This window comes from Rhinoderma darwinii, chromosome 2 (assembly GCF_050947455.1).
Source record: "Rhinoderma darwinii isolate aRhiDar2 chromosome 2, aRhiDar2.hap1, whole genome shotgun sequence".
In the NCBI taxonomy this organism is placed as follows: domain Eukaryota; kingdom Metazoa; phylum Chordata; class Amphibia; order Anura; family Rhinodermatidae; genus Rhinoderma; species Rhinoderma darwinii.
In genome coordinates this window covers 105,949,736-105,966,946 of record NC_134688.1, presented here as the reverse complement: position 1 = coordinate 105,966,946, position 17,211 = coordinate 105,949,736, and the positions used below count along the sequence as shown (strand labels likewise).

The 17,211-nt window shown below is 43.5% G+C and overlaps 1 protein-coding gene across 1 annotated transcript in view; it reads right to left on the bottom strand.

The window, feature by feature from the left end:
* Positions 1–17,211, bottom strand: part of STAT6 (signal transducer and activator of transcription 6) — a 232,456-nt gene that overhangs the window by 94,798 nt on the left and 120,447 nt on the right. Inside the window, exons 3-4 of the mRNA XM_075852010.1 lie at positions 7,579–7,720; positions 3,874–3,957 (exon numbers count right to left, since the gene is read on the bottom strand). Of these exons, the coding sequence (XP_075708125.1) occupies positions 3,874–3,957; positions 7,579–7,720 (226 nt within the window). The remainder of the gene's footprint in view (positions 1–3,873; positions 3,958–7,578; positions 7,721–17,211) is intronic.

Here is a 17,211-nt window from a genome sequence, read left to right as displayed (position 1 = left end):
TGGTTTTCGTGCAGCCGCCATCATTATGACACTCCGTTTGGATATTTGTAAACAGAAAAGCACGTGGTGCTTTTCTGTTTTCATTCATCCTTTTGACAGCTGTTGCGCGAATCACGCTCTTCGCACGGAAGTGCTTCCGTGTGACATGCGTGGTTTTCACGCACCCATTGACTTCAATGGGTGCGTGATGCGCGAAAAACGCTCAAAGAACAGACATGTTGGGACTTTTATGCAGCGGACCAACGCTGCGTAAAAATCACGCACATGTCTGCACGGCCCCATAGACTAATATAGGTCCGTGCGACGCGCGTGAAAATCACGCGCGTTGCACGGACGTATATCCCGTTCGTCTGAATAAGCCCTTATACAGCTCCATTGCTGGGAAAATAAAAATTTTATGGGTTTTGGAATGCAACGACCCAAAAACATATTGTATAAATTTGGTATCACCATAATCGTATCAATCCATTAAATGTTATTTATACTGCACAGTAAACGCCTTAAAAACAAAACCACAAAGCTATAGCGGATACCCAAAAGACAATTATACAAGTTATACAACACATTATATGCAGCCCAAAATGGTTCCATTGAAAAATACAACTCATCCCGCAAAAAACAAGCCCTCATACGGCTTTGTCGACAGAAAAATAAAAAGGTAACGACTTTTGGAATGCGACGAATGCGCGATAGTAGAATGATTTTTAACTTACATAGAGTTCATCCCTTTGGTTCTTCTCTCTCTCTGTTGCCTCGTTCTCGGTCCCCGTAGTCTTCCATCCAATATGGCCGCCGCGGACTCAGACTTGCATAGGGAGCATAGTTTGAAAGTCAGAGATATGCCCCCATCCTCCTCCTTCACTGCCCTCTGATGACTCTGGCGCTGGTTTATAGCTACTGACACTTCAGAGGGCAGTGAAGGAGGAGGAGCGGACGTGTCTCAGACTTGTATACTTCGCTCCATATGCAAGTCTGAGACAGTGGTGGCCATCTTGGATGGAAACAACAGGGACCGAGAATGAGGCAATGGAGAGAGAAGAACCAAAGGTATGGACACTAGGTAAGTTAAAAATCTTCTATTATCGTTAGTTTAGTTTTTGTGCGGACTGGAGGGTCTCTTTAAGGGCCAAAATTGGCAGGTCACTAAAGGGTTAATTCCTGACATACACCTCCGACATATGCTACTTTATGGGCATAAAGTGGCATTAAGTCGCCCGTAGGCTCCCATAAAAAAAAACAACACATACTTCGCTATATGTTTTTTTGCAGGATGCTTCTGTATTGAATAGTGTAGTTGTCTACGATACTCAATACTGTTAAAAAACGAAGTATGAATGTAGGGGACAAACGGTGTGTTAACAGAGCCCAAGGCCAGGATCTCACACGCAGGTTTAATGCAGTTTTTGTGGCAGTTTTTGCCTCCGTCTTAATAGTCAAACACAGAAGTGGACACAAAAAAAAGGAAATGTTATCAGCCTTTACTTTTTACCCTCCTCAACATTGAAATTGCAAATGCAAATCGAGGAAGTAGCAGGTGTTGCTAAGATCTGCAAATGATCACATTTTCAAGCACCTTGCTCCAGTCTGTGGCATGTGGGACGGGTATAAAGGCCAGATTGAAAGCAACATTTTTTTAGTCACATGAAGTTATCGTCACTTGTTGCAAACTGAGAGGGACAGATCCTTGAACTGAGAGACCTTGGTTTATCACTCCAGCAGATTGCTACATGCCTAAGCTGAGATTTCAGCATTATTCATGTTGTATGACCCAAAGGTTGGGGGAACAACAATGAACGGGAATGACAGATGGAATTGCGCGGAGGCGAATGTCTGCACGGACGGATCGTCTGATTGGAAGAATGGTGCGTAGTGATCCATTCTGCACTGCTAATGAAATTGGTCGTCACATCCCAAGCCTAGGGCGGCTACTAGTGTCGACACAAACCACCAGAATGTGTTTGCACAACATTGAACTACGAACCAGACGTCCAGCTACAGGTGTTCCATTGACCACACGCCACCGCTCTCAAAGGCTATCATAGGGCACAGCAATCCGGCTGGAATGAAGGTCTATCCTATTCAGAGATGAGTCATGCTTTTGTCTCGGATGCAATGATGGCCGGAGATTGGTCTGGAGACCACGTGGGAAACGCCATGAAGAGGCCTTCACAATAGAACTTCACACCGGTCCTACTCCCAGGATTATGGTGTGGGCTGGCATAATGTACGGTAGCCGGACTCCTTTAGTCTTCATTTCAGGTACACTAACATCTCGGCGTTACATTGATTTGGTCGTGGAACCAGTGGTACGACCATTTCTACAAAGTGTACCAGAAGCCGTTTTTCAAAAGGACAATGCCTGGCCGCATGTTGCTCATGCTACTATGAGCAGCCTGTGTGGCCTAAACATGCATGGCCTGTAGCATCTTGGGACTTGTCTCCCATTGAGCACATCTGGGCAGTGTTTGGTCGGGATTTGCAAAGTGAGTTGCCAGCAGCCAATTTTGATCATTTCCGTGCCCAAGTGCATTCAGCGTGGCATAACATTTCTCAGACAGTCATTAATAACCTCATTGATAGCATGGCAAGGTGTGTAAGTGCGTGTATTTCTGCGGGTGGCGCTCATACTCGATACTAAATAAATCAAGATGTTTGGAATATTTTGCTTCAATTTTTTATCATTTTGCATATCATTAACATTTCTATCGAGATGGTGATTTCCACAATTCCAAAACTTTTCCTTCTTGGTGTTGCAATTTCAATGTTGAGGAGTGTATCTTTCATTACGTTTGGACCACTTCTGACTTTGGCTCCAAAAAACGGATATAAAAACTGCACCAACGCAGTGTGTGAGATCCTAACCTAAGACAATTTTTTCCGATGCTACTAAGGAGCAAACTGGTACCAAAAAAAAGCACAATCTGACTGCTGTTGTAAACATGGGGTAGGCCAGGCTCACATCTGCGTTCGGGTTACCAACGTAAATACTGTCGCCCGATGGTAGCCATTGATTATAATGGGTTCTATCAGGTTTTCAACATGATTTCTGTTATTTTGCTGAATATTATAGCACAGCATATTTTGCCTGGCAAAAAGAACAGCCTCCAACGCAAATGTGAACAACCCCTTGCACATTCATGATGTTGTTATCCTTTACCTTTTAGATTGTAAGCTCATTTGGACAGGGGCCCTCTCCTACTTTAACCTGTGGATACCATTTTGTATCCGTTTTCTACTGCATTGTATAGTGCCACAGAATACAATGGTGCAATATAAATCATTCTCAATATTATTAAACAGTAGCTAGAAAACGATAGTTTCAGTATAATTACTGAGATAGGAAATCTCATGTAATGACCAGCAGGATTGTGGACCCACTGGGCTTCTCCACTGAAGCTAGGGAGAGACAAAGATGGTACCTTGGTTGTAGCAGTATACAGGCTGGTGCTGGATTACTGGAATCACCCACAGGGCACCGGATACCGACAGGCAACAGACTCAGGATACAGGATATGGATACGGGGTTCAGAACCTTCGCAGGATAACACTAGGTTTGTCCAACTCTGCTCAGGGACTGGGGCAAGGGGCAGGCTCACTTATAAAGCCCCGGGTGTGCAGGAATAGGCTGGGGACACTTTTACTGGCCCAACGGGCATAGCACAGGGGAGGAGGCAGGAAGCAGAGCGTCCCTGGGAAGGGAGACGCCAACGAGGATGAACACACCACCGGTAGGAGCGAGATGTAAGCGGTTAGCAGCCGCCGGCGCTACATATGGCAATACATTTACACTAAAACATTCAAGCCCTGCCCTTCAACTTCTCACTTTGATGATCCCTAGATAAAAAAAAAGTGTTTTTTTTTTCTCGAACATACCTGTTTCAAAACTGTGTCCATTTCTCCTTTACAAATAGTCCTGAATAACCGTATTATGCTCATTGGGTCACGTTGAGTCATGGTCTGGTTATAAAAAGAAATATGTCTTGTAAAAAAAAAAAAAGTAGATTTTTCCATAATGACAACATTCACAGCAAATATTGTGTGACAATAACTTCGCCAGCACTCTTTACTGACATTTTTACTGACATAGTCATAGACAGTCATTGCTGTGTTGACAAGTTATAATAAATGAGTGTTACATTAGTTGCCTATATATATATCAGTGTCCACAAAGCTTGGGTCGCAGGTTTGCTTGTTATTATGCCAGGGCTGGATGAAGTCCTGCTATTCTGTGTCTTGAAGTAATACTATTATAGCTCTCCTCATGTAAATGTTTGTGGGATTACTGTGCGGAAAGACTTAACAGAGTTTACTTGTTATCTACTGTAAACGTGGAAATCCCAAAAGGTCCAACTAATCATGTGAATAAATATATGAAGAAGTCACATAAGAAAGGTTGAGTTGGAATATAATGATATGGGACTGTGCCAACATTGTGCTGGTAGAAATGTCCCCAAGTTCTCCCTACTCCTGTCTGTTTCATCCTGGCAGCCTACTACGCTATAACTACTGGACGGTTTGTAAAAAATGTCTGGCCTAGAGGAGAAGACTCGTACCACGCGCCAATGATAATTATGGAACATAAATATTAAGGCCCCATGCACACGACCATATTTTCATCTCTCTGTAAATACTGTCCGTAAATACGTATCCGTAGTCATCCGTAACTTATCCACATATACGGAACGGTATCCGCAAATACGGTCCGTAATACATCTGTATTTTCCCTATATACGAATCCGTGAAAAAAGAGGGAGGCTGCAAATGATGTCACCAACATGTTGCATAGCAACGCTTCTGTAAATACGGACGGTTTACGGATGCATATCCGTAGAGGTCAGTATTTACAGAAGCGCCCATAGGTTTCTATGGGAGAGTCCGTGCCGTAATTACGGACAAGAATAGGACAGTTTCTTATTTTTTCAGCATGAACACCCATCAGTAAAACTGCCACCATAGACATAACAAAAATAAAAATGGCACCTTGATATACACTAATGTGCCATGGATATTCTGCAACAAGGAAAGATTTGGTCAATTATTTTAAATATGAGAAATCTACAAAATGCCACATGTAAAAATAGTAGTTGTAATAATTTCTATTTATTTTTCCTTAAAGTAGTGACAGACATGCTGATTTCAGCGGTCTGTCACTCATGTCTGACAGTGTAAAGCTGTGGTCTGGTCAAGGGGCGGTTTTTGTATAGCCGCCATGCTGCAGGACTGCAGCTCTGCTCCCATTCACTTAAATAGCAGCAGAGCTGCACTAAACCAGCCGAGTCAATATGCAGAGTACGGAGCCTTCTGCTTCTGGCATTGACCACTGCAAACTTACGGTGCCGGAGGCAGTTGATCGGTGTGGGGTCTGGGTGTCAGAGCCAACCGATCATATATTGATGACCCATCCTGTGGATCATCAGTAGGTCAAGAGTATGAAAAACCACCCCATAACCAGACAACACTTTTAATGGTTTTGGAGAACTTAGATTTTTTATTTTGTAGCACGATGGGAGCGCTGGAAGGAAGGAGTCTGGCGTATTCATCAGCGGCCGCTCACCCACCCAGCCACCGATGATCAACAGCTTTCTCCCTATGCGCAGTAATAGGGAGAGAGCTGTCAATCCTCATCGGCAGCTGGGCGGGGATAGCGTGCATATGACGATTGTGCCGGACTCCTGCTTCCCTAGCACTTGCATCACGCTGCAACATTCAAAATGCTTTTGTTTTGCGGGATAGTTGTATTATTCAATGGCACCATTTTGGGGATACAAATAATTTATGGTTTCGACTTTATACACTATTTAGGGGGGGGCGGGGAATGCAAAAAAAGAAAAAAAAACACAATTCTAACATTGTTCTTTTTGTCGTGCAGTAAAAATAACTTGTCCGCTTTATTCTTCCTTTCTGTACATATTTTAAAATTTTTTCGTTTTATGGAAATAAGTTCAATGTAGCCATATAAGGGCTTATTTTTTGCGAGATGAGTGGTTTTTATTGGCCCCATTTTGGGGTACATATAATTATTTGACACATTTTTATAACTTTTTGGGGGAATGGAAAGAAACTGCAAATTTGTTAGTTTTTTAACGCCGTATGCCGTGCGGTATAAAGTTATGTTTATGTATGGGTCATTTGAATTGCGAAATTACCTAATATGTGGTTTTTTTAAGGTGAAATATTTAAAAAAATATATAAATATTTTTTAATGAAAAAAAGGTTTATTCATTTACAGGCTGCAGTGGTCACATGGGATGAAATCTCATCCCAGGAGGCCGGGCTGCAGGGCGGCAGAGAGACGCGTCACCATGCAGTTTTTCGCAGCGGACATTCTGGACGAAATACTGCAACACAATTTGGTGCAGTTTTTCGGCCGGAATATCCTGCGGCGACAAGGGCAGATATGCTGTGTGCTTTGAAGCAGCGTATCCGCCCTGTGTGAACATACCCTAATAGTGCATCATGAAATTAGAGGGTCACTGCCAATCAAAGACTGTGTAGCCTGAAATGCACATTGGGGCTGACGCCATTCCAGTAGTTGCTTCATAAGGAGTCTGTTACCTTTTTATAATCATTGATACAGTGGTAGTACATGTATTTCCTTGTAGTCTGGATGTATAACATAATTGGCCTTCACTGGCATTATTTGTGACCCATGGTATGCTGTCCTTATCTTGTATGTGCAGGACTTATTTGTAATGTATTTTGGGTATTTTTAATTAATGAATTAATAAAAGTTTTACTCTTTATTGAGCATTAATGCCTTTTTTCACTCATTTTATTGTAGGTTAGGCCCCCTGCACACGGCCGTGTTACGGGCACGGACGGCCGCGCACTGTCACCCACATTTGCGGGCCATGCTCCCAATATAAAGTATAGGAGCACAGTCTGTAAAATCAAAAAAAATAGGACATGTCCTATTTTTGGGGGTAATTTCTAGGGCCCGGACACCTACCCGTAAATATATGGGAAGGTGTCCGTGGCAATAGAACTGAATGGATCAGTATTTTGATCCGGAATTACGGATCCATATTTGCGGATCAAAATTACGGTCGTGTACATGGGGCCTTAGAGTTGATTTAATTGCTGTTTATTCTGCCTGTGACTGATCAGTACTGTATTCTCTTGTATGGTCTGCAGCGTGATAATACTCTGCAGACCACCTCTGTAGAACTGATATCTGACTATTATATGGTTACTGGATGGTGGCACTACTGGTAAAATTACTGGTAAAATTGATTTCTGTATAGTGGTAGTGTACACTTGTACCTGACTAAAAGAGCGAGTACATACGTCTGTTACTGACTGTGCAATGAGGTATATCCTGTGTCAGACACCCAACATATTCATATTCATATTCATTTTATTTTGGTGTCCAGCTGATGTTCAGTATGTTTTCACAACTTGTGGACTATATTGACATTTGCTCATTCAGGCTGGGGATACCTGACCACAGAAAATCACGGTTGCTATCCTACTTCAATTTTCTGTAAGGTACCGGTATATTGTTGAGAAACAGAATGAATTATCCTAGAATGGTTACACCACAGTAATAGGATCAATTATTTTTCTGACATTACTCACCTTAAAATTTTCTACCCACTGAAAAACCAAATGTGTATCACTTCCACAACTTTTCGTCACCTTCTCAAGCTCTTCCACGAGTTGAGTTAAAACAGAGTTCGCCATTTCAATGCAAAATGAATCTGCTCCCATGATATGTTCCCTGTAAGAATAAATTGAATACATTAGCATCTTAACAATTTTTCTTACATTTAGTGGTGACATGATCTCAGGGATTGGACTGTGCAGATAACCAAAGACAACAAAAACACTAAACAATCAACTGTAAATCTTCAGGCTTATACCATTTCTATTCTACAGTAGGGATGATGTTGTTTCACATTAACTAGATGCAGCAGTATGGAATTCACATTAGAAAGGTGCAATATTCAAGTCACTTAAGTACTTTCCTGTCCTTTCACCTTTGCGGGATATATCAATCAAGTGTCACGTAAGTCCTTTCCTGTCTTGCCAGTGAGATGCTTCTCTGCGGACTCAAAAGGATAGTGGAATGCGGGTAAATCACCCATAGTAAATAAATGTGTATTGTAGATTGAGGTTCCTTAACCTTCTTTTAACCTCTATTGAAGATTAGCCATTCTTCTACGTGAATAATGAAAACTGGAAAGAACATGATATGATTACTGTTACATAAAGAAATAGTTAATTTCTCTAGCTTTTTTCAACACCACGTTCCGCTCTTTGGAGTACAAAAGCTTGCATAGAATAGTCTGTGGGTTACTGCCCAGAGCCCTTGGTGTAAGGGGTGTAAAGCACAGTAGCGGCGAAGGCCTTTGCATTAGTTTAGATTAATGCAATAAAAACAGTCTTTCTACTGCAAGAATTCTTCACAGAACGGCCACAAGGGAATGTGAACACTTCTCACATACACTGAGAGGCACAGTCTCTTTAACGTTTGAGCCTGAACGGCAAACACCAAATGGTGGCAAATCTCTGGAAAAATGCGGCAATGGTGGCTTACTTGGCAATGGTGGCTTACTCACTTCTTTTTTGCAGGATAGAGATTGGGCTGCTCTGTGATGCAGGGGTATTCCCTCTGTAATCTTTAGGCTTTTTCTCTGTTTTACAGACTTCAGTTTCCAACACATGCAGGAAGGCCCCAGGCAACTTCACTCACTGTCTCTTTCTCTTTGCTAAGGCCCTTGGCAACTTCTACCCAGCTTCTCATTAAATGCGGGGAGGCCCCAGGCAACTTTCATCGCCGATTCAATGACACTGCTGCGGGAAAGCTCTATGCACTTCACCCACCGAATCAAAGTGCTTGCTAATGCCCGATGGCACTAATAGTACTCCTGCTGCTCTAATGCCCATAACCCGCACACACTTTACCCCATTAGGCGGGAACAGTTGCATTAAAGGGGACCTGTCACCAGAATGTCACCTATTAAACCAGCAATACTGGTGGAAGTCAGTGAAAAATAATGTAACATTTTTATGTAACCTATAATTATCTTCTAAGTAAGCTCTGTACCTTTAGGGCTCATTCAGATGAGCTTGTATCACGTCCATGTGACGGCCGTTCATACGACCGTTGTTTCAACGGAGCATGTGAAGGGTCCGTGAAAAAAGTAGGACGTCCTATTTTGCTGCGTGTTACATATCCCTCTATAGACTCTAGTCTAAGGGGGATCCATGACAACGCATCCCGCACGGGTACACCTCGGACGTGAAAAACACTACATGCTTCCTCCTGGCTGTTATGGTGCAGCAAAACTACTCAAAGATGGTGTCCAAGCAGTTTTTTCCTGGCGACAATTTAGAGGAGTTGCTGCTTTGAAAAAAACATGCATTACAACGGAATAAAGCCTCTGCAGATATTTACATAGCTTCCACAGGATCTGGACTTGTAACCAGAGAAAACCACAACTATATATTTTAAAGCAGCAGATCTTCACCTGTGAAAGAAATTTAATTCAAAGTAACACACTTTGGGGAAAGGGGCCACTTCAAACCATGAAGAAGAGGGGGACCCATTCCCACACCTTATGTGGGTACTAGGTGGGCACGAACCAATTCAAATATGCTTGAAAAAGATTCCTCCTTAAAGTGACTAACTTTTCAGGTGCATCATCAGAATAAGCTGTGATGTAAGTGTACATGAGGAATAAGACTATTTCTGGGCATTATATGACTTGTCACTTGTATGTGGAAATTTTTAGCAGTTTTCCTCTGTAGGCTCTCTCTCTAATCCTCAGTTTTCCATGACCTAATGGCTGGAGCCTAACTGCTATCATGTCTTCTATACACTGCACACAGAGAAGAGTAGAATCCTGCTCTCCTATCTCTATCACATACAGTGGTGCTTAAAAGTTTCTGAACCCTTCAGAATTTTCTATATTTCTGCATACATTTGACCTAAAACTACGTCAGATTTTCACAAAAATCCTAGAAGTAGATAAGGAGAACCAAAACAAACAAATGAATAAAAAATAAAAGACTCGGTCACTTATTTATTGAGGAAAATTACCCAATATCACATATCTGTGAGTGGCAAGAGTATGTGAACCTCTAAGATTAGCAGATAATTAGAAGGTGAAATTAGAGTCAAGTGTTTTCCGTCAATGGGATGACAATCAGGTGTCAGTGGGCGACCTGTTCTATTTAAAGAACTGGGATCTATCAAAGTGTGATCTTCACAACACGTTTTGTTTGTTCATGTTTGTGGAAGTGTATCATGGCACGAAAAAAAGACATTTCTGAGGACCTCACAAGAAGAGTTGTTGTTTCTCATTATTAGGAAAAAGGTTACAAAACCATCTCTAAAAAGTTTGGACTCCAAAAATCCACAGTCAGACAGATTGTGTAAAAACTTTCAACTAAATCTTGGCAAATTCTGTGAGATTAACTCCCTCTGACGCTACTGGAAAGCCAACAAATTTATTAGAATTTCTACGTGTTCTATCTTCTCTATTAGCCATTTTAGCAGTAATTTCCGTAATGGTTTCAGAATGCTCTTTAACCCCTTCCCGCTCCTTGACGTACTATTACGTCATGGCAGCTCTATCGTTCGCGCTCCATGCCGTAATAGTACGTCTTGCAGTTAGAACAGCGGTGCGCGCGCCCGGCGCGTTCATGCGCTGTGATAGCTGCTGTTTCTGACAGCAGGCTATCACGGCATAATGGGACGGGACCATTTACTATGGTCCCGCCTCGCCGATCGCCGCTATTGGCTAGTCAGTGAGTAACTAGCCAATAGCAGCGATCGGTCTCATTCAGCACAGCAGTGCTCGAGCCCGGCGTTCCTGAGCTGTGATAGCTGCTGTTTCTGACAGCATGCTATCACAGCATAATGGGCCGGGACCATTTACTATGGTCCCGCCTCGCCGATCGCCGCTATTGGCTAGTCAGTGAGTAACTAGCCAATAGCAGCGATCATTCTCGTCACTTCCTCTCTCTGACCTCACATCCTGCTGCAACCGCCCTGAACGCCCTGTTGGAGTTAGCGAGGCGTTGAGATCGGTTGTGAGCAGAGAGTCAGAGAGAAAAGAAGTGAAAAAAAGTGAAAAAAAGTTTCTAAAACAACGTTTTTTTTGCTTCCCACCACCCCATCCACTACCCACTCCTGTTCCCTTCCTCTTTGAGTTCTACCCACGTTTTTTGGTCAGTGATCTCCTATCACTGACCACTTTTCAGTCTTCAGGACCACATTTCTTGGTCCCTGGGGATTTTTTTTTCATTTTTTTCTATATAAAACATAAAACAAAAAAAAAATATAAAAAGAAAAAAAAGAAACAAAAAAAAATAGTTAGTTTAGCCAATTTTGAAAATTTAACTGGTTAGTTTAGTATTAGCCCCTTCCCGCTCCTTGACGTACTATTACGTCATGGCAGCTCTATCGTTCGCGCTCCATGCCGTAATAGTACGTCTTGCAGTTAGAACAGCGGTGCGCGCGCCCGGCGCGTTCATGCGCTGTGATAGCTGCTGTTTCTGACAGCAGGCTATCACGGCATAATGGGACGGGACCATTTACTATGGTCCCGCCTCGCCGATCGCCGCTATTGGCTAGTCAGTGAGTAACTAGCCAATAGCAGCGATCGGTCTCATTCAGCACAGCAGTGCTCGAGCCCGGCGTTCCTGAGCTGTGATAGCTGCTGTTTCTGACAGCATGCTATCACAGCATAATGGGCCGGGACCATTTACTATGGTCCCGCCTCGCCGATCGCCGCTATTGGCTAGTCAGTGAGTAACTAGCCAATAGCAGCGATCATTCTCGTCACTTCCTCTCTCTGACCTCACATCCTGCTGCAACCGCCCTGAACGCCCTGTTGGAGTTAGCGAGGCGTTGAGATCGGTTGTGAGCAGAGAGTCAGAGAGAAAAGAAGTGAAAAAAAGTGAAAAAAAGTTTCTAAAACAACGTTTTTTTTGCTTCCCACCACCCCATCCACTACCCACTCCTGTTCCCTTCCTCTTTGAGTTCTACCCACGTTTTTTGGTCAGTGATCTCCTATCACTGACCACTTTTCAGTCTTCAGGACCACATTTCTTGGTCCCTGGGGATTTTTTTTTCATTTTTTTCTATATAAAACATAAAACAAAAAAAAAAATATAAAAAGAAAAAAAAGAAACAAAAAAAAATAGTTAGTTTAGCCAATTTTGAAAATTTAACTGGTTAGTTTAGTATTAGGGTTAGTTAGTGTCAGGGAACCGTCAAAAAGCGTAGTTAGGTATAGTGTCAGGGAATTTAGCGTCAGGAATCGGTCACCGTAGATAGGCTTAGCGTTAGGGATCCATCACCGTAGTTAGGTTTAGCGTCAGGGAAGCTCGGAATAATTAGATAGGTTTAGTGTCAGGCACCCGTCACCGTAGTTAGGTTTAGTGTCAGGGAAGCTTGAAATAATCTAGATAGGTTTAGTGTCAGGGAATCGTCGCCGTAGTTAGGTTTAGCGTTAGGGAAGTCCACATAAAATTTAGTTAGGTTTAGTGTTAGGAACCCTCGCCCTAGTTAGCTTTAGTGTCAGGGAAGTCCACTTGCTCTCTAAAAACAAAACACACATTTGTGCTAGTTGTGCTATCCTATTGCTCCCAGTTAGGGATTTATTTTTTTGCAGTATATAAATTTTGTCTTCGCACAACAAGCATGTCCCAACGGACATTTACTGCTGAAGAGGCGTATGCATTTCTGGCCTCCGACACAGACTCGTCGGATGGCGATACACTATTTTATTTGTCTACCTCCTCATCCAGCGATGAAGAGGAGGGACCCCCTAGGAGACGCCCCAGGACCACCACCATAGTAGAAATCCCTGAGAGAAGTGACCCCACAACAAGTGATACCCCTGAGCGAAGTGACCCCATTTGGACGCCCACACCAGACCATTATGAACCCCAAATCCCTGAGTACACGGGCAGCCCAGGCATCAAATTTAACACGGCAGGGTTCAGTGAGATGGACTTTTTCAAGTTCTTCTTCACTGATAACTTTATAGAGCTAATGGTCACCCAGACTAATTTATATGCCCAACAGTATATCACCAAGAACCCCAACTCATTTTATGCCCAATCCCAGAGGTGGACTCCTGTAAACGCAGCAGAGTTGGGCAAGTTCTGGGGACTGCTCTTGAACATGGGGCTTCTAAAAAAGCCATCCATTAGGACCTACTGGAGCACGGACATCCTATACCACACCCCGATGTACCGTATGGCCATGTCCAGGATGCGTTATGAGGCAATACTTCGCTTCCTACATTATGCCGATAATGAGCAGTGCCCACCCCGAGATGACCCCAGTTTTGACCGTTTATATAAACTGAGACCCCTATTAGACCATTTCAGTGCCCGGTTTGCCCAAGCATACACCCCCGAGAAGTGTATTTCCATTGATGAGTCCCTGGTACATTTTAAAGGGAGGCTTCAATTCCGCCAATACCTGCCAAGTAAGAGGGCAAGGTATGGCGTGAAGTTGTATAAGCTGTGCGAGAGTGCATCAGGGTATACATATAAATTCAGGATATATGAAGGGAAGGACAGCAGTATTCAGCCCCCAGAATGCCCCCCCTTACTGGGAATTAACGCAAAAATTGTGTGGGATTTGGTGCACCCACTGCTGGACCAGGGTTACCACCTCTACCTGGATAATTTTTATACCAGCGTCCCGCTCTTCAAGTGCCTCGCTTCCAGAAGGACTGCGGCATGCGGCACTGCTAGAAAAAATCTTAGAGGCCTCCCTAAAACACTGCTTGGGCAAACACTCAGAAGGGGTGAGAGCAGGGCACATTCTAGTAGCAACATATTGTGTGTCAAGTACAAGGACAAGAGAGATGTCCTTGTATTGACAACAATACATGGCCACACCAGTACCCATGTACCTGTACGAGGTACCAGTACAGAGACCCCCAAACCAGATTGCATCCTGGACTACAATAGGTACATGGGAGGGGTGGACTTGTCAGATCAAGTCCTGAAGCCCTACAGCGCTACGCGGAAATCGAGGGTGTGGTATAAGAAGCTGGCCGTGCACATCATACAGATGGCATTGTACAATGCGTACGTGCTACGTCGATGTGCAGGCCAGAGGGGAACTTTCCTGGAATTTCAAGAGGTGGTTATAAAGAACCTAATTTTTGGCGACCAGGAAGGAGGGGCACCCAGTACTTCTGGAAGCGAGGCCACACGCATCGTACCAGGGCAACACTTTCCAGGAGAAGTTCCCCAAACTGGCAAGAAGGGAAAAAGTCAAAAGAGGTGCAAAGTGTGCTATAAGAGGGGGATAAGGAAGGACACAACATACCAATGCGACACGTGTCCCGAAAAACCAGGGCTCTGTATGAAAGATTGTTTTAAAATTTACCATACATCCCTTGATTTTTAATTTACCCTGATGCACTCCGCACAGCTTATCCCCCTCATCTTTCCCTTTTGAGCCCTGCCATGTGCCCAAGCAGCAAATAACAGCCACATGTAGGGTATTGCCGTACCCGGGAGAACCCACATTACAATTTATGGGGTGTATGTCTCCGGTGGCACATGCTGGGCACAATATATCGGACACTGAAATGGCATATATGTATAGGAAATTGCAAATCTCACTTTGCACCATCTACTGCGCATTACCTTTTACACAATAACTGTTGGGTCAAAATGCTCACTACACTCTAGATGAATGTCTTAAGGGGTGTAGTTTTTAAAATGGGTTCACTTCTCGGGGGTTTCAACTGTACTGGTACCTCAGGGGTTCTGCCTACATGACTTAGCACCAGAAAAGCTCCAGTAGGCTAAATGGTGGTCCTTCCCTTCTGAGCCCTGTCGTGTGCCCAGGCAGCTAATAACAGCCACATGTAGGGTATTGCCGTACCCGGGAGAACCCACATTACAATTTATGGGGTGTATGTCTCCAGTGGCACATGCTGGGCACAATATATCAGACACTGAAATGGCATATATGCATAGGAAATTGCAAATCTCACTTTGCACCATCTGCTGCGCATTACCTTTTACACAATAACTGTGGGGTCAAAATGCTCACTACACCACTAGATGAATGTCTTAAGGGGTGTAGTTTTTAAAATGGGGTCACTTCTCGGGGGTTTCAACTGTACTGGTACCTCAGGGGTTCTGCCTACATGACTTAGCACCAGAAAAGCTCCAGTAGGCTAAATGGTGGTCCTTCCCTTCTGAGCCCTGTCGTGTGCCCAGGCAGCTAATAACAGCCACATGTAGGGTATTGCCGTACCCGGGAGAACCCACATTACAATTTATGGGGTGTATGTCTCCAGTGGCACATGCTGGGCACAATATATCAGACACTGAAATGGCATATATGCATAGGAAATTGCAAATCTCACTTTGCACCATCTGCTGCGCATTACCTTTTACACAATAACTGTGGGGTCAAAATGCTCACTACACCACTAGATGAATGTCTTAAGGGGTGTAGTTTTTAAAATGGGGTCACTTCTCGGGGGTTTCAACTGTACTGGTACCTCAGGGGTTCTGCCTACATGACTTAGCACCAGAAAAGCTCCAGTAGGCTAAATGGTGGTCCTTCCCTTCTGAGCCCTGTCGTGTGCCCAGGCAGCTAATAACAGCCACATGTAGGGTATTGCCGTACCCGGGAGAACCCACATTACAATTTATGGGGTGTATGTCTCCAGTGGCACATGCTGGGCACAATATATCAGACACTGAAATGGCATATATGCATAGGAAATTGCAAATCTCACTTTGCACCATCTGCTGCGCATTACCTTTTACACAATAACTGTGGGGTCAAAATGCTCACTACACCACTAGATGAATGTCTTAAGGGGTGTAGTTTTTAAAATGGGGTCACTTCTCGGGGGTTTCAACTGTACTGGTACCTCAGGGGTTCTGCCTACATGACTTAGCACCAGAAAAGCTCCAGTAGGCTAAATGGTGGTCCTTCCCTTCTGAGCCCTGTCGTGTGCCCAGGCAGCTAATAACAGCCACATGTAGGGTATTGCCGTACCCGGGAGAACCCACATTACAATTTATGGGGTGTATGTCTCCAGTGGCACATGCTGGGCACAATATATCAGACACTGAAATGGCATATATGCATAGGAAATTGCAAATCTCACTTTGCACCATCTGCTGCGCATTACCTTTTACACAATAACTGTGGGGTCAAAATGCTCACTACACCACTAGATGAATGTCTTAAGGGGTGTAGTTTTTAAAATGGGGTCACTTCTCGGGGGTTTTAACTGTACTGGTACCTCAGGGGCTTCTGCCTACATGACTTAGCACAAGAAAAGCTCCAGTAGGCCAAATGGTGGTCCTTTCCTTCTGAGTCCTGCCATGGGCCCAAACATCAGTTTATCACCACAAATGGGGTATTGCCGCACTCAGGACAAATTGGGCAACAAAATGGGGTGTTTTATTCCTTGTGAAAATAAGAAATTTTGAACAAAAATTACATCTTAATGGAAAAAAATATCATTTTTTTAATTCACAGCCCAATTCAAATAGGTGCTGTGAAAAAACGGTGTGGTCAAAATGATAACAACAACCATAAATGAATTCCTTGAGGGGTCTAGTTTCCAAAATGGGGTCACTTCTGGTGGGTTTCCATTGCTTTCATACCTCTGGGGCTCTGCAAATGCGACATGGAACCCGAAAACCAATCCAGCAAAATCTGGACTCCAACAAACACATAGCGCTCCTTTCCTTCTGAGTCCTCCCATGGGCCCAAACGGCAGTTTATCACCACAAATGGGGTATTGCCGCACTAAGGACAAATTGGGCAACAAAATGGGGTGTTTTATTCCTTGTGAAAATAAGAAATTTTGAACAAAAATTACATCTTAATGGAAAAAATATCATTTTTTTAATTTCACAGCCCAATTCAAATAGGTGCTGTGAAAAAACGGTGTGGTCAAAATGATAACAACAACCATAAATGAATTCCTTGAGGGGTCTAGTTTCCAAAATGGGGTCACTTCTGGTGGGTTTCCATTGCTTTCATACCTCAACACCTCTTCAAACCTGGCATGCTGCCTAAAATATATTCTAATAAAAAAGAGGCCTCAAAATGCACTAGGTGCTCCTTTGTTTCTGAGGCTTGTGTTTTATTCCACGAGCGCACTAGAGCCACATGTGGGACATTTCTAAAAACTGCAGAATCTGGACAATACATATTTAGTAGTATTTCTCTGGTAAAATCTTCTGTGTTAC